This window comes from Eucalyptus grandis, chromosome 1 (assembly GCF_016545825.1).
Source record: "Eucalyptus grandis isolate ANBG69807.140 chromosome 1, ASM1654582v1, whole genome shotgun sequence".
Lineage (NCBI taxonomy): Eukaryota > Viridiplantae > Streptophyta > Magnoliopsida > Myrtales > Myrtaceae > Eucalyptus > Eucalyptus grandis.
The window spans coordinates 18,302,075-18,320,434 of NC_052612.1; the positions used below are offsets into that span (position 1 = coordinate 18,302,075).

General features: G+C 40.4%; 1 protein-coding gene, 1 long non-coding RNA gene and 1 pseudogene across 2 annotated transcripts; 1 reads left to right on the top strand and 2 right to left on the bottom strand.

The window, feature by feature from the left end:
* The window catches only part of LOC104424391, a 33,927-nt pseudogene extending 29,900 nt beyond the window's left edge, over window positions 1-4,027 (bottom strand).
* An 8,042-nt stretch (window positions 4,028-12,069) lies between these two features.
* Window positions 12,070-13,107, bottom strand: LOC120294548. Its single transcript, XR_005551762.1, has 3 exons — window positions 12,965-13,107; window positions 12,657-12,794; window positions 12,070-12,158 (listed from the first exon to the last, which is right to left on the bottom strand). It is a non-coding gene; the product is annotated as an uncharacterized LOC120294548 (long non-coding RNA).
* A 197-nt stretch (window positions 13,108-13,304) lies between these two features.
* LOC120295831 lies at window positions 13,305-15,612 on the top strand. The gene is made up of 4 exons (XM_039317428.1): window positions 13,305-13,352; window positions 13,477-13,595; window positions 13,899-14,061; window positions 15,491-15,612. Exons 1-4 carry the CDS (start codon window positions 13,322-13,324, stop codon window positions 15,610-15,612), a joined length of 435 nt encoding a protein of 144 aa, XP_039173362.1. The 5' UTR covers window positions 13,305-13,321.
* The last annotated feature ends 2,748 nt before the right edge of the window (window positions 15,613-18,360 follow it).

Sequence of the window (18,360 nt, forward strand, 5' to 3'; positions counted from 1 at the left end):
ATCATATTAAGATTGGTATTTAACATTTCTAGAGAACTTACAAAATGTTATTGCAGCCAATCGAAATTAGCAGAGCATATTTGTCATCCAATGTGATTGTTGACTTGAAAGCGGCAGTACTCCAGTCAACTAGGTCCAACTTCAAGCACAAGGACAGAGCAAGAATTTGAAAACCTTTTGGGATTGAAATTTTCAAACCCTAAATTTCCATGCACCTTCTTAGAAAAAGTTGGGAAGACCTTTGGTCCAGTTTGGTAGAGGGTGCACAGCTTGAAGAATCTTCAATTTATTCAAACTTGAAGAACTGTCCTCCAGTGGAGGATCATGGAGAAGAAAAACATTCAACTTACTAACTTACCACAATCAAGCATAACGACTAGTAGTTTTCAGTTGACTAGGAATGCAAAATTGTCCTTTCAGTGGAGCTTCCCGATGTAGTGATTTATAAAATTCCATTGACGAATAAAACAGAATTTTTTTTTTGTGGAGGGTAATTACGTAATGTCAATAATAAATTCGAAATACTAATGATAAGCGAAGAGTGATCAATAATTTGTTGATTAGCCTGTTTCTAATTAGCGATGGAATGACAATTTACCATGGACAAACTCAACTCAACAGTATATTTCCACTTAATTTTAGATTTTAAATGGATGCGTAAGTATACGTTGCCAATGAAATGACAGTTTTATCATCCACAAATCTAATAGTTGATTGACACTAATTTTTATATTTTACATGTTAATGCATAATTGTTAAGTCACCAATGAAATAACAATCTTATTATCCACAAACTCAATAATAGAAAACCATTTATCATGCTGAGATTTAGTTTTGAGTAGTAAATATATAACTAGAACATTTATGGTTATAATTCACTAATATTTGTTGCAAAATATCATCAATATACACCATTATTTGAAATTTCATGAATTACAAATTTACTATTGAAATGAAGATTATTCTGTTTGGACTAAACGGAATGTTAAACACTTCTTTGCGATTATTTAATGACTCATCATCGTCAAGAAACAAGAAAACAACCGCCCTTCCCTTGACTCAACATGGCAGGAGGGATAGCCGCCAGCTCGGAGAGCAAAGGAATGATTTAAAAGTTTGCCTTCGTTCCACATAAAATTCAAAATTTTAGAATGCATTTTTTTTTCAAAAATAATCTTTTGTATTTCTTACAAAAATGAATAAATGAAGAATATTTCCATCACAAACAAAAATAATTAGGTATAAATTATTAGCCGATCATGAAAACATTTTCTGTTGAATAATTTTTGGAATGATATAACCAATCACTTTTTTTTTTAAAAAAAAATACTTTCCAAATCTTGAATTTATCTTAAAACAAACGCACCTTCAATTTCAAACAATAGTTTAGGCTCCGATGGCATTTTCCTTTTGTGCTACTTTACAGTGCGCTGTTTATGATAGTTACTTTGCAATTTTCACTTGTTTTCTGGGCCACAGAGGAAAAAGTTCCTCCACGAGTTCGGCGTTTCGTGAATCAAAATACGGATCACCATCAGCAACGCTCATGAGCGTAGCCAAAAACTTGGGCTGCAACTGCTCTCGATCGTCGCCGACAAACCCATCCCCCTTGGCATACACTCTTTCTCAATCGAGGTAGAGCTCGCGGCCGTGGGAGCTCCTACAGCACGAATTTGAAGCTCAGGGTGGCTGCAGAGCCCTTTGGGACAGCGCTCACATCATTTAAGCTCTGCAAGAACAGCTCATGGGCATCCATGGCTGCGGCCCTGGGATCCGATCTGGTCCACTGGTTGGGGTCGTCCAACCTCAATCTGGACCAGAATCCAGGCAATAACCATCGCTAGGCTCAAACATGGGGTTTGGTTGACGCTCACGGACGACTCTTCAAGGGACGATCTTAGGCAATGATCTGAGGAAGATGATTCTATAATTTAACCATTTTCAATATTTTCATTGGCACTTGACAGTTTTTTCTTCCCTTAAAATTCTGGTCTACTTTCCAACATATTCTGGCCAACAACATTTTAGTTTTTTATTTGCTATTTTTTATTAATTTTAAGAATAAATTAAAGTGCCAGCATCATCCGCCATGGAAAAGGAAAAAATAATGAGTCACTTTCGTCCTTGGAGTGTAACTCCGTGATATTTTTGGGACATTTGGTGAGGTCATTTTATCCCCTGGAAATGTGTACATGATCTTTCTTGGGATTTAGCCTGACATTTAAATAAGAAGTAAGAAACTTTATGTACTTAAGAGAAATTATTTTTATAGACAATTATTACTTTTCTTTTAAAAGTTACCAAAGGAGAGTACAAATCTGACTTCCAAGCCTTCAACAATCTCAGGATGGAAAATATCGACTAGGACTTTTTAACTTTTCAACAATGAAAATTGATCAAGTGAATAGTGACAGATTAGTATGAGACCAATGGTTCGGTTGAATTTTACTATTATATTGCATGATTTACAGCAGACAATAGCCCGTCACAAACATCTTTTGCTAAGGATTATTAACTCGCTCTCTTATCTCCATACACAAAACAATAGCAAGCTCTATCTACTAACTACAAACAGGTGACAGGAGGATGATGAGTGAATTTATCACCTTTGCTCAACCTATAAAGCCAAAAACCAAAGCTCCTATACATAACCCTCAGCTGCTGCCCAGTGCTGCCGAGAGACTCCAGCCACTAATCCAAAAGGAAATCTAGCTCGTTGGGTAGAGTAACTCTTTTTCATAGTAGGGACTCGATCGTCGGACATTTCCTTTTTCTTCTGCCTCCAGGCCTGGATCGAAATTGCTCATCTAACTCCTCAAAATCACCCTGAACCCAAGGAGCCAAATTGCTAGGAATGAGAATCATCCAACTCTCATGTAGTAAAAAGCTAGAATTCAACAGCAGTAAAATTGAACTTTAATATTTGAGAGAACAAGAGAATGGGGCTCACTGGAGTGTAAACATGGTAGCCAGTTTTCTCGTGATGGTCTCTCACGTGCTTATACGAAAACTTCTTGCCACAATCCTTATGGCCGCATACAAATGGCCTCACCTCAAGATGAACAGCCTTCACATGCTGACGTAAATTTGATTTATGTCAACAAGAAAGTAATCAGCTAATGTACACTCAGTGGGCACACGATAAATGAGCTCACGCTTCAAAGTTCCAAAAGATTATTATTCATAACCAGCCAGAATCTATTTAGTAGGTGACTGCATCTTACTGTTGAAAAAATGCGGAGACAACCCTCAACATCAAATCTGAATGCTTCTGAATCAGCCGAATTTTTCTTCTCATGCGTGCGGAGATGCCGTTGGATATTCTTCCTCAACTGCTTAGTCCCACATATGTCGCAATTGAATAATTGGTGAGCTGACCGCATGTGCTCCTTCAGATAGTCAACATTGCTGAAGTATTTCATGCACTCACAACAGAAAGCCTCCACAGTCTCCAGTTTGACTGCAGCAGTTGAAATCACGTTATTATCAAATGGCACGTTAAACAACTCATAGATATCATTCGGCTTCACCAAGAAACCTTCATTATTAAGTGACTTACCATGAGAATCCTCATGCTTTCGCAACTTCGATGCAAACTTGAAAACCTTTCCACACCCAACCTCCGGACAAACATGCTACTTCAGACTCTTACATTCACCAGACGTTGATGACTCCTCATCATTGTGAATTTCATTCAAGTGCCTCTTCATGTTCCCTTGATATGCAAATGACTTATCGCAACCATCAACAGGACAGCTGAAAATCTTGCCTTTATGCTGAAGAAAGTGACGAGCCAAATGGTCTTTTCTCCTATAGATGGCAGGGCAATCCTTTATAGAACACTTGAAAGGCCTCTGCAAATGAATTTAGCATATTGACACATAGATACAAAGCATACCAAATCTCTAGACATCAATAGAAGAAAAAAAAAACAAACAATGCTTCAAACCTCAAAATAGAACATGCGTGACCGAGGCTGACTTGATGGATCTTCTCAGGTGGTCCCCCAACCTGATGCTAGTCCAATCTGTTAGACGCAAATTGCGCAAATCCCAAGATCTCCATAACTAGAACAAAAACATGCATGATTGAGTAGAAAGAATTGACATACCTGTTTTGGAATCCATTGTTCTTGAAGCGGAAGCAGAAACACAATGTTCCACGCGCAAGTCCTTCTCCTCTATTGCCCTCTGAATCACTGGCTCAATGAGACGGCCCCCCTCATGTGTAGCGTTAGGTAAACGCCCCTTAGGTGAGGATATATGTGAGAATACATGTTAGAGGAGAGACTTGAGCACTATTTATAGAGTTTCCAGCTAGTCCCCCTCATTACGGGCCAGGCTCAACTCGGCCCACACTAGCCAGCCCATATTAGACTAATTAAGAAACCTACTATCTCACCTTAGACCAAACCCCGTAAAACGATAAACGTTAAATGGTAAATTACAATATCAATTAATGTAGTCCACAATTAGAAAAACTCTTACATTCTCCCACTTGGACTATATTAATTGAAATCATCGTATGTGCGCACATTGGTCCAGAGATAATTCTTAATAGTCAATCCTATCCCATAAAGTCTTAAACACCGAATCATTGTGATAACTGCATGTATACACACAGAGCCTTCCATGGTCACGAATGTTCTCAACTTTATTGATATGGATTCAATATGGTAATGTGGCAAATGGATAACATCTCTCATAGAGAGACCCCATTTGTCAGTCACCATTCTCTTAACTTTAGGCGTCATAAAAACTTGTGCCACTAGAGAATGCTTTATGGTTCCAATAAACCCACATATGTCTTGTCCTTACGGTTAACCTTTCTTTATGTATCACAAGACATATGCACAAGGCTAATAACCGGATGCCCCTAGCCTTCACTCAAGGTTTAAGTAATACCTTGAGACTTTTAACAATATCTATATTCAACATAATAACAATCCATTCAAAAATATTTTATTAAATGCAAAAGTTGACATATATATATATATCAAAGTGTTACTAAATTGTAACAAAACAGATGTAAACTTTATTAAAAGAAAAATAAAAACATAGCTCCCACTAAATAACAGCATCCCAAGATGCTCCTAGGCCCATACTAAGGACATGTCGATTAAAAACACACGGGCGTAGGCCTTTAGTTAGTGGGTCTATAACCATATCATCTGTATGAATATAATCTACTGCAACGTCACCATTCTGTACTGATTCTTTTATAGTAAAAAACTTGACCTCCATGTGTTTAGACCCCTTTAAACTTTGGTTGTTATTAATAAACAACACTGCAGAGTTATTGTCACAATATAACTATATGGGTCTATCCACAAAATCATAAACTGATAACTCTCTAATGAGGTTTCGGAGCCAAATTGCTTGAGTAGCAGCTGAAAAACATGCTACAAACTCCGCTTGCATGGTTGAAGAAGATATAGATTTCTGTTTCTCGCTCTTCCATGATACTGCACCTCCTACCAACATAAATATGTATCCAGTCGTTGATTTCTTATCATCTTGACAACCAGCAAAATCTGCATCTGAATATCCTACTAGTTGTAGGTCTGGAACATATTTATAAATCAGCATATAATCTTTTGTTCTTTTTAAGTACCTTAAAACCTTCTTGGCAGCAACCCAGTGATCGCATCCGGGATTAGACGATATCTCGCCTAGAAGCCCATTTGCAAAAGCAATATACGGCCTAGTGCAAACTTGAGCATACATGATGCTTCCAAGCACACTAGCATAAGGTACATCCTTCATTTGAGCTTTCTCAAAATTTGAATTAGGGCATTGTGAAAGACTCAATTTATCACCCTTAACAACAGGAGCAATTCCTGGTTTGCAATCATGCATATTGAATCTTTCTAAAATGCGATCAATATACGCCCTCTGAGATAAACCCAATGAACGGCGTGAGCGATCCCTATGGATCTCAATGCCAAGAACAAAAGACACCTCACCAAGGTCTTTCATGTCAAAATTTTTCGATAACATCCGCTTTGTCTCATGCAGTAAACCAATGTCACTACTAACAAGCAATATATCATCTGCATAAAGTATGAGAAAAATATATTTCCTCCCACTGACCTTGGTGTATATGCACTGATCTACTTTGTTCTCAATAAATCCAAATGAAGTAACAACACTATGAAACTTGAAATACCACTGTCTAGAAGCTTGCTTAAGGCCATAAATAGACTTTTTCAATCTACAAACAAGCTGACCCGAGTCATCTCGCTACAAAACCTTCGAGCTGCACCATATAAACCTCCTCATCAAGGTCTCCATTTAGAAAAGCAGTCTTAGGGCGCGTTTGGTAACGATTCTGTTCCCGAGAGCTGATTCTGATTAGAACCGATTCTTTTTTATTCTGTTCCCGGGAACTGATTCTAAGCATTTTAAGCCGTTTGGTAACTGTCCAAAATTTCTGATTCTAGAATAGAATTGCGTTTGGTACCGTGTTCATTAATTATGTTCCAAATCAATTTCTTTTAATTTTTAAATAATTTTTTTACTTTTTTTCCTTTGTTTTCTTTTCTTTTTTTAATTTTTAATTTTTTTCTTTTCATTTTTCTTTTCATTTTCCTTTTTTTCTTTTCTTTTTCTCATCTTCTTCTTCTTCTTTTGGCCGGTCGTCGGGCCGGCGGCCGGCCGACGAGGGCCGGCGACCTCATTGGAGCGTCGCCGGCCCTCGACGAGGCCGGCCCTCGTCGGCCGAGCCTCGCCGGCGGCGGACGAGGCTCACCTAGCCCCCGCCGGTGGCGGGCCGACCTCGTCGGGGTTGGGCGGGCCCGCAAGCCACCGGCGGGCCGGGCGAGCCTCGCCCGGCCACCCGGTGGGCCGGGCGTCGCGAGGCTCGCCCGGCCCCCCGCGAGTCCGGCGAGGCTCGCCTCGCCAGATCCAAGGCGAGGCCGAGCCTCGCCGGTTGCCAGTGGGCCTCGCCCGGCCCCGCCGAGGCCTCACCCGGCCCGGCGAGGCTGCTGGCCACCGGCGAGGCTCGGCCTCGCCGGATCTGGGAGGCCGAGCCTCACCGGTGGCCGGGCTTGCCTCAGGCGAGCTCGCCGAACCTCGCCCTGGTCCGGCGAGCCTCCGGCGAGCTCGCCGGACCGGCGGTGGAAGGCGGCGGACGGCGGCGGCCGACGGCAGTCGGCGGCGGCGGTGAATGGCGGTGGCGACGGCGGACGGTGGCGGGCGGTGGTGGACGGCGATCGCGAGATGGCCGAAGGGAAGAAGAAAATTTATTGATTTTGATTCTCAAATTCGTTCCCGGAACAAGAATCAAATTTTTTTTTATTCTTGATTCTATTCCCAATCTATTCCCAGGAACAAAAATTTTACCAAACGCGATTCTTGGCCGAAACTGATTCCGGGAACAAAGAATCAGAATTTAGCCCTGTTTGGATGGTTACCAAACAGGGCCTTAACATCCATCTGGTGTAACTCCATATCGTAATAAGCTACCAACACTAAGATCACTCTAAAGGAATCTTTAGAAGAAACTGGAGAAAATGTTGCTTCATAATCTATTCCTTCTCTTTGAGTGAAACCCTTAGCTACCGGTCCGGCTTTAAACTTTTCAATCTTTCCTTTGGAATCCCTTTTAGTTTTGAATACCCATTTGCAGCCAATAGGTTTACAACCTTCAGGCAATTCAACAAGCTCCCAAACACCATTGTGTTTCATAGATTGCATCTTATCTTTCATTGCATCTAACCATAAATCTGATTGAGGACATGAGATGGCTTCAGTATAAGTCACGTCATCAACAACACAGCCTATGTCATAATCATGCTCTCCCAGGTAGACTAGATAGTCTGGTGGTATAGCTGAACGTCTTTCTCTAGTTGATCTTCTGAGTGGAGCTACGTCAACCTCATTCTGAATTTGAGGGGCGTGAGGAATTTCATCAGGACTTGTCTCAACAATAGGATCATGTGCCACAATAGGCTTAGTTTGTGGCGCAAGAGGCTCCATAATTGTCCGCACGGGATCGGACGGAGATCCAAGAATCCCCACCATACTATCATCTTCGATAGCTTGTGAGCAGCTACCCTTTTCAGCTACATCAAATTCTAGAAATTTTGCAGTCTGAGATTCCACAATTCTTATACCTCCATTAGGGTTATAAAAGCAATACCCCTTTGAATGGTCTGGATAAGACACAAAGTAACATCGAGTAGTTTTGGAATCCAATTTACTCAATGTTGGATTATATAACTTCACTTCTGCTGGACATCCCCAAACTTTAAGATGATTTAAGCTAGGTTTATGTCCAGTCCATAATTCAAAAGGGGTCAATGGAACTGCTTTAGTAGGAACACGATTTAGAACATAAAGAGCTGTTTTCAAAGCTTCTCCCCACAGAAAATTAGGTAAATTGGTCCGACTAATCATACTTCTCATCATATCCATAAGAGTACGATTCCGCCTTTCAGCTACACCATTTTGTTCAGGACTTTCGAGCATAGTAAACTAACCTATTATCCTAAAATTCTCTAAGTATTTAGCAAATGGCCCTTTAAGTTGTCCAGCATCACCGTGCCTACCAAAATACTCACCACCACGATCGGATCTGACAATCTTAATAACTTTTCCCAACTGTTTCTCCACTTCAGTCCGAAAAATCTTGAATTTATCAAGAGACTCGGACTTTTCTTTAATCAAGTATAAGTATCCATATCGGGAATAGTCGTCAATAAATGTGATGAAATAAAAAATTTTGCACAAAGTAGCTGTGTATGGTCCACTAATATCAGTGTGAATAACCTCCAACAAGTCTGAACTTCGTACAATAGATTTCTTCTTTATCTTAGTCATCTTACCTTTGCAACAGTCTACACAAGTCTCTTGATCATCTTTAAGAGTAGGCAAGATATTAGTCTTTATAAGTCTTTCTACTCTGTCTTTAGAGATGTGACCAAGACGTTTATGCCACAATGCATAAGACTGTTCCTTAGGTAGAGGTCTTTTGGAAACAACCTTTTCAGCAGAATAAGCAACGTATATGTCGTTGGGAGATAAGCTCAATCGATATAATCCATCGGATAAATTGCAACACCCAATCTTATTTGAATCAAAAAACATGGAAATAGTATTACTCTTTATTTCAAAAGAGTATCCACACATGTCCAAACGGGACACAGAAACTAAATTCCGCCTAAAAGAAGGTATGTAAAAAGTGTTTCTTAACACCATCCGAAAACCAGAATCTAAAATCAAAATAACATCTCCCACGAACTCAACGTCAACTCCAACGCTGTTTCCAACAATGAGCTTTGATTCATCATGAGTTGGCGTCCTTCGGTTTATGAACCCCTTTAGGCTCTCTCTTATTTCTCTTAGACAACCAAGTCTTAAACTTGCTACAACGTTTCTTCACGTGTCCTCTCTCCCTACAAAAGTAGCAAAGAACACCATCCTTCTTGGTGATTGCCTTCTTAGGACCCATAGTGTTAGAAGGACCAGCTCCTTCAGAATTTCCTTTGTTGTTGGAAGGACCAGCAACTTCTGAATTGCTTTTATGGGTATAAGTTTTCACCTTCTTACCCTTGTCACTAGCAGAACTAGAAGTATAAAGAGCAATATGTCATTTATCTTTCTTTAATTTATCTTCCTCTGCCACCAACCTTGCAATCAGGTCATTAACAAACTAGGTTTCATCTTGGGAATTATAATTGGTCTTAATAATCCCAAAATCAGGAGGAAGAGTATTGAGAGCTTGATGGACAATGCAAGCAGTAGGAATTTCAACATTGAGAACCTGAAGCTTTGTTTGCAAATCAACCATCCTTAGAACATAATCTCTAACTCCACCAGAACCATCATACTTCATAGTAAAAAGTGTTTGCATATGTGTCCCTATCTCAGCATTAGGAGACACACGGTTTCTAGCCATCAAAGCTTCCACCATTTGCCTAGCATTGCAGTCTGCAGGCAAACCACTTTTCAAGTGTTCCTGAATGGAACGCTTCATGGATAGCAAGCAAATTTTATTGCTCTTTTCCCAGGCAGCAAAATTTGCTTTTTGAGCCTCTGTACTCTTGGCAGTCAAAACTGCCGACCGATCAGTAGTAAGAGCCATATGAACATCTGCCATTTCCATAGCAAACAGAAAATCCTCTCTCCATCTCTTAAAATTCGAACTAGCAAGAACCTCAATGGTGACGGAGTTACCATTTACAGAAAAGGTGACTGAAAGACAAGCAATATATACAATTAGCATCATGTGAGCATTGTGTAACTTGATGCAAAAGTACACATCCAGAGAGTTACATGCAAAATCACATAATCACCTTTGGGTAGAATACATGACAAGCAATTGTACACTCCCCACATGATAAGGGTTACGAGAATATATTCCAATCTTTGTGAATTCATCACCTTTGGATATATGAACCATTAAGATCGGTCACTCCTCCACCACACTATCATGTATCCCTCCATGAACTAATACATAATCACCTCCTTTAGGAGTATGACTATGCATTAGACCAGGAGACATCCCAATCAATATACGAGATCGAAATTTCTCAAACTCAACCAACTGTGTCACTTTGGTGGTCACAACTCAATTGAATCATTGAAACTCTCTCATCCTAGGGATATAATCTTTACATCTCACATACATCATATACATGTGATTTAACTTTAGTGATAGGGGCATCATATCACTCAAATCACATGTCATGCTAATTACATTGCCTTATTCATTAATAAAATACAATAAAGTTTAATTTTTATTAATGAATCACACTTTTATAATGTTTATGTGATAACACACTTGTATCCCAGCACCCGTATTTTCTAAATCACAGAAAAATAGAAGAAAAATACGCAAAAATACACTAAAAGCACGTATTTAGGGCTTTGCATGTATTTTCACATCCATAAAATCATCAAAGATATAAAATAAATACACCATGTCGTAGGAAATAATCATACGAGTCCATCGCCGCCGGCCACGCGCAAATCGGAGCCTCCACACGCCCGCATGCGCCGCCTAAGTGCGCAGTGCGTGGAGCCCACGCGCGGGCGTCAAAGGCCGGTCAAAACCGGTCCGACCGGTGGCGGTCCGATCGATTCTCGGTTCGACCATCCGGTTCAGCCGCCCGGTCCGACCGGTTGACCGGTCCGGTCAACGACCGGACAGGTGGTCGAGGTCCACGGGTCGGGTCATCGGTCGGGTCAGGTCGGGTCGGGTCCGCCCGGTCGAATTCGAATCCAGGTCGCTGAAGTCAGCGCGTGCAGAATCCGAGTCCGGGTCGCTGACGTCATCGTGACGTCAGCACCCGCGTGCGCCGCACGCACGAGCAACGCCCCGCGCGTGGGCGCGCGTCTTCGACGCCCGGCGGTGCGTGGCCGCGCGTGGGGGCGCGTGGGGCCTCCCTCGGCGACGCATCACCCACGGTTTTTCTCGCCTTGCCGAGCCCAGTCCGAATTTGTGATTTAATTTTATTTTTATTGAACTAAAAGTCTCAAAAATCACAAATTAGGGCAAGATTCGTACTAATTAGTGTTAATCCGTACAAATTAGGGTCAAATCAATTATGTTCGTGTTCTAGGGTTATGGAGGCTCTGATACCACATGTTAGACGCAAATTGTGCAAATCCCAAGATCTCCATAACTAGAACAAAAACATGCATGATTGAATAGAAAGAATTGACGCACCTATTTTGGAATCCATTGTTCTTGAAGCGGAAGCGGAAACACAATGTTCCACGCGCAAGTCCTTCTCCTCTATTGCCCTCTGAATCACTGGCTCAATGAGACGGCCCCCCTCACGTGTAGCGTTAGGTAAATGCCCCTTAGGTGAGGATATATGTGAGAATACAGGTTAGAGGAGAGACTTGAGCACTATTTATAGAGTTTCACTAATCCCCTCATTACGGGCCAGGGCTCAACTCGGCCCACACTAAGCCAGCCCATATTAGACTAATTAAGAAACCTACTATCTCACCTTCAACCAAACCCCGTAAAACGATAAATGTTAAACGGTAAATTACAATATCAATTAATGTAGTCCACAATTAGAAAAACTCTTACACAATCAAGATACAAGATTGCAGCCTCTTGCATTTTGGAGTTCTTTTCGATGGGATCCAATGCTTCACGCCATTATCACATCATAATCATATGAGTCAACATACTTTATCCTGCAAGGTCTTGATTTCAGTATAGGAAAACTCGCAGTAGACAAATGAAAAAGAACAAAACAGCTTCAATTTTCAACCAAAATTAGAACTTTTTTATCTTAGAAATCTATCTTTGAAACCAGACCACACGCACGAAAGGATTAATGCTTTCTCATGGGTGCTTCCATGTGATGATGCTTCATAAATTCACGGCATCACCATTCCACAGCCCCTAAAATTATGTGCATCCCCAACAATAATATCCGAATTGCCATTTCTGACACCTCATTAGAAGTTACAAATGTGAAAATTTTAAGAGCAAAGACCGAGCATTGTACATCAAAACTGTCCGTTCAACAAGACCGGTGCGACTGTAATCTGAACCCTCCACTTTACAAACTGTACCTCGCCGTAGACCACCTCCATGACAGGCGTAATCTAATCGAAACTTGACTAAAATTTTCAAAGAAGTTGCTTTCATGTTTCATCATCAATAACAAAACAGAAAGCTCAATATACCTCGAGCGAATGGCCCTGCATATGCTGCCTCAAGTACGCGGGTTTCTTAAACGTGGCGCCGCATTCTTCGCAGGTATTATTAGCTTTCGCTCCCTCCTTCCCCTCGACCCCTTGAGCCATTGCCGCTTCCACCTCATCCTGATAAAGACCAAACCAACACGAAAACATTCAAACGCGAGCAAATTCCGGAACCGCAAAACCAGCAATGGCCGATCGAACTAGTCAAATCGTAGCACCAGAACTCGCGGCCCGAAACAAACCGCACTGCTCACGAAGCATCGGAAGGAGACGAAGCGAGGAGAACTGACCTGGTGGTGCGATTGGATGTGGGAAGTGATGAAGGACTTCTTGGACCTGCAGATCCCGCAGTACTCGCAGTAGTAACGCCTTTTGTCCCTGAACACGGGCCCTGCTTTCTCGCACCTCTCTTCTTACCCCATCTCTCTCGCGCCCGCTCTCGCCGATGTTGCGAAGGAGCCAGCCGAACCAACATAGATATAAATGGATCGGTGTCGTTCCGGGCCCAACTTGGCCGGGTCCAAAGCCGTGATAGGAATGGGCCTAAATCAGGCCCGGCCCAATAAGCTCGCAACAGGAAGATTTATCGAGAGCGACGCTGAGGTTTTTGTTGCAGAGATTGCTGAGGGAGGTTTTCCGCGACGAAGATGGAGGATGACGACGGTTCGGAAGCACGAGGTAACGAGAAAGTTCTTGAGTCGTTTCTTGCAGTATTCGAGATGTTCGAGGGTTGCTGAGCTCTAACACCTTCGAAATTTTTTCTTTCCTTCTTCTGGTGCTCGTCGTCGTGGGTGTTCGGAAGTGGAGGAGAAGGGGAAGCAATTGGTGGTGGTGCTGATGGGAGCACCCGGTAGTGGCAAGTCCACCTTCTGCGACGCCGTCGTCGGCGCTTCTCGGAGGCCCTGGGTCCGCATTTGTCAGGTCCGTCTCTCTCGCACTCCATTCGTTTAATGAAATGCTTCGCTGGGCCTGGCTCTTTATTTACGCTGTGGAAGGTTGGCCTTTCCCTCTTTCGTGCGCTCGTGGTGCTCTTGGGTTAAGTATGTTTGTTCTGCTTCCCTTCCTGTAGCCTTTGTAAATGGGTATCGCTGAAATTCTTGTTGTTTCTGTCACTTGTAATGTCGACAGGTTCTTGCTTTTTAGTTTTTCCATGGTGAGATCAGAGTGTTGTAGGCTTTCGCGCGAGATGGTCAATACCCATTACTTTCCGTTTGTTCTTTGCAGGACACAATTGGAAATGGGAAAAACCGGGACGAAGGCTCAGTGGTCAAGAGTGCCTTCAGTGCGTTGGAGGATGGTAAGAGCGTCTTCATCGACAGACAGCAAGTAGGAAAATCAAATCAGATTTTCTATAATAAGCGAAAAATATTTTCAAATTCATTCTCAGGTTTCAACTAAACATTGGAAAACATTACCATTTTAAAAATACCACATTTTTTATGAAATAAATGGAGCCTCAATTTTAAAGAAAAATAAAAATTTATCCATTAAATTTGTAATTGTATTGAAGTGTTTTAACAATATAATTCTTTTTTTGAAATCATAAGAAACAAGTTTTTCTAAATTTGATTAAATAGAGAAGTGTTTTACAATATAAGTCGGGTTAGATACGGATTAGGTCGGGTATGGGTCGGTAAATTTACATTGCTAATAAATAGGTTATAAACAAGTTAATGGATCAATTTGGATTGAATCATTTATGACTTGACCTAAACCCGACCCAACTCACATGTTTGACAAGTCTAGCCATTTGTAATTAGCAATGAGATATTAATTTTACCATTGACAAACTCACTAGTATATTATCACTTGTTTTTAGATTTTAGAAATGGATGACTAAGTAAATGTTACCAACAAAATAATAGTTTTATTATGCACAAATATGATAATAGACTGACACTTATTTTTTATATTTTACAAGTGGGTGCATGGCTATTTGTAGGTTACCAATGAAATAACAATGTTACTGTCCACAAACCCAATAATAGAAAACCAATTATCATGTTGTAATTTAGTTTTGAGCAGTAAATACATAAGTAGAACATATGGTAATTAGTCACTAATATTGTTGCAAAATATCGTCAGTATACATGATTAGTAGAGAGCCCGATTTTACCATCGTTATTTGAAATTTGATGAATGATATTACAAATTTACTATTGAAAGGAACATTATTCTCTATGGGCCAAACGAAATGTTAAACACTTCTTCATGATTAATAAACGACTCATCATGATCAAGAAACGAAAATGTTCTTTGTCTCAAAATGGCGAGTTTCCTCTTGGAGTGGTGCTTGCAATTTCAAAGAGCAAAGGAATTATTTTAAGGGTGCATTTGTTTCACTAGAAAACTCAAAATAAGAAATAATCCGTTGCATCGCTTATAAAAATGAATGAATAAAAAATATTTTCATCACTCACCGAAATAATTAGACATAAATTCTTGTTGATAACGAAAATACTTTCTTTTGATTAACTTCTTGCAGCGATATGACCGATCATTTTTCGAGAATTATTTTTAAAATCTTAAATTTTTCGTAGAATTTCAAACAAGACTACAAGCTCCAAAGGCATTTTCCTTTTGTGCTACTTTTACAAGGCATCGTTTGTGATAAGCTACTTTGCAATTTCCTCTTGATTTCTGGGCTACCAAGAGGATTAAGTTACTTCAGCCCTAAAAAAAAAAAACAAAAACAAAAAAACAAAACAAAGCTCATGTTTCGGGAAACAAGACGCGGAACACCATCGGCCACAGTTCATGAATGGAGTGAATAGCTTCGCTGAAACTGCTCTCAATTGTCATCAACAATCTTGCAGTCGCTGCAAAGCCCTGTGGGACAAAGCTCACATGTATTCAAGCTCTGCATGAAGAGCTCATGGGCATCCATGGCCGTAGCCATGGGAACCGATCTGGTCCAGAAGCTGGGGGCATCCAGTAACCATCACTAGGCTCATACACGAGGTTTGTGACAATAACCACTCTTGACTCTTTCAAGGGATGATCCTAGGCAATGATATGAGGAAGATGATCGCGTTTCAGTATTTTTCAGTTTTTCATCCCTTAAAACTCTGGTTTACTTTCCAATATGTTTAGGCCAACATCATTTAGTTCTAAATTTGTTAATTTTAAAAATTTTAAGAATTACTTATAGCGCCACGTTAGTATACCGCTTAAGCACCATTGACTATCTCATCCACCACAAAGAATAATTTTACATGGAAACGATGATGACGGTCAATTTCGTCCCTCAAATAAAACTTATGTGATTTTTGCAAGACATCTAGGGAAGTCACTTTTATGCCCCAAGGAAAAAAAAAATATATCTTCCTCTGAGTTTGGGCTGACATTTCAAATCAAAATAAGAAATCTTACCTACTTAAGAGAGATAGATGAATATTATAGACAATTATTAATTTTCTTTTAAGTATTACCAAAGGAGATGGTAGAAATCCGACTTCCTAGCCTTCAACAATCTCAGGAAGAAAAATATTGATCATCACTTTTCAACTGTTCAATGATAAAATGGATCAGGTGAACAGTGATAGATCAGTATGAAACCAAAAAATTCTCAATTGAATTATACTATATTGCATGATACACAATAGTTCATCACAAGCATGTTTTGCTAAGGATATACTAGCTCTCTATTTTCATAGAGAAAACAATAGCAAACTCCATCAACTATTAACTACAAACAAGTGACAGGAGGATGACAACTGAATTTGTCACCTTTCCTCAGCCTATAAAGCGAAAAACCACACCTCCTATATAGAACCCTCAGCTGTTGCCAAAAATGCCGAGAGACTCTAAACCTAATCCGATAGGAAATCTAGCTTGCTGAGCAGATTCTTCGCAGTAAGGACTCAATCGTCAGACATTTCTTCCTTCTCCCGCCTCTGGGCTTGGATCGAAATTGCTCATCTAACTCCTTAAAATCACCTTGAACCCAACGAGCCAAAAATTTTAGGTATGAGGATCATCCAACTCATGTAGTAAAAAGCTAGATTTCAAAAGAGTAGTAAAATTGAATTTCAATATTTGAGAGGACGAGAGAATAGGGCTCACTGGAGTGTAAACATGGCAACCGATTTTCTCGTGATGGTCTCTCACGTGCTTACACACAAACATCTTGCCACGATCCTTATAGCTGCATACAAATGGCCTCACCTCAAGATGAACAGCCTTCACATGCTGACGTAAATTAGATTTCTGTCAACATGAAAAAACATTAGCAAAGGCACACTCAGCAACCACAAGATAAAAGAACTCAAGCTTCAAAGTTCCGAAACAATTATATTCCATGCCCAACTAGAATCTACTTTATAGGTGACTGCAAATGCGGAGACAACCCTCAACATCGCATCTGAATGCTTCTGAATCAGCTGAATTTTTCTTTTCATGCGTGTGGAGATGTCGTTGGATATTCTTGCTCGATTGCTTAGTCCCACATATGTCGCAATTGATTAATAGATGAGCCGACCCCTCGTGCTCCTTCAGATAGTCAACATTGTTGAAGTATTTCACCAACTCACAAAAGTAGAAAGCCTCCACAATCTCTAGTTTGACTACAGATTGAGAAGAAGAAGAGAGGGGAAGAAGAATAAGAAGAAAGAAGAGAAAAGAGAAAAAAAAAAATGGATTGACTTGATTCTAAAATTGTTTTTGGGAATAAAGAATTAACTCTCTTTTTTTACTTTCGATTATGTTCCAAATTTACTCTCGAGAACAAAAATATTAGAAAATTGTTCCCGGAAATAAAAATTTTGCTAAACGAATTTATGTTACAAATATACTCTTAGGAACAAAAAAATATAAGTTTTTATTATTTGGTCAATTGCCAAACACATCCTAAACAGCCGATGGCCATGTGCTAGCAAATGAGAGGACAAGAACGGGTGAGGCCTTGGCTCTGATTAGCTAGGGAGGCTTTCCACGAAAGAATAACAAAAGGAAATAAATGTTATTTATTTTTGTGATCTCACATTTTAGACCCATATTTTCTCTTAAAGTTACGACTATTCGACATGAAGTTTTTCCACGCTTCGAACCCTTTTGTGACAACCGCCCATTTGGTGACCGTCTTGATGGAAGACGAGATATAAATAAGAACATACGTTCATTTCTGACGGGTGATCACAAGGTCTAACACAAAATCCTCACATTTAGAATACACCATCAGTACATGAGGAAATTTGGTTAGTAAAGTGTGCCTATTATTTTCTTGATTTTTCAGGTTTTTTCTAACGAACGTGAACAAGAACAATGGCTGGACGTTTGTCTTTAATTGATTATGGTTTCCGCATATGAATTATTTTGTCTTACATTTGGTATTAGAGCGTGTCTAGTGCCTCTGCCTTGTTTTTCTCGAATTTTTGGTGTGTTTTTCGGGCATTTTGGAGATGAATAGTAATTCGGATTTTGAGGCCAACAGAGAAACTCCCAAATTCCGGGCAAAATCCGGCGACCCACCCCTTGATTTCGGACCCACACGGTCGCACCGCCATGAGGAATATTAGTCATGAGTTATTTTGGCATATCAGTGTTCACCGAAGGCTAATCAGGCGGCGGAAGTCGTGGTGGTTGAAGGAATTGTGTTTTGGGAAATTTTCATCTGATTTTAGGGCCAATTTTTGCTCATTTTCGCCGAAACTTGGACCCATGTGATCGTGCCGGCATGCTCTTCAAA

What these genes read in the sequence shown, in the direction of transcription:
- LOC120295831 (XM_039317428.1), top strand. Translation starts at nt 13,322, where the DNA reads ATGGAGGATGACGACGGTTCGGAAGCACGAG. An exon ending in CCTGGGTCCGCATTTGTCAG is followed by an intron (nt 13,596 to 13,898) that starts GTCCGTCTCTCT and finishes TGTTCTTTGCAG; the next exon opens with GACACAATTGGAAATGGGAA. An exon ending in ATTTTCAAATTCATTCTCAG is followed by an intron (nt 14,062 to 15,490) that starts GTTTCAACTAAA and finishes ACAATCTTGCAG; the next exon opens with TCGCTGCAAAGCCCTGTGGG.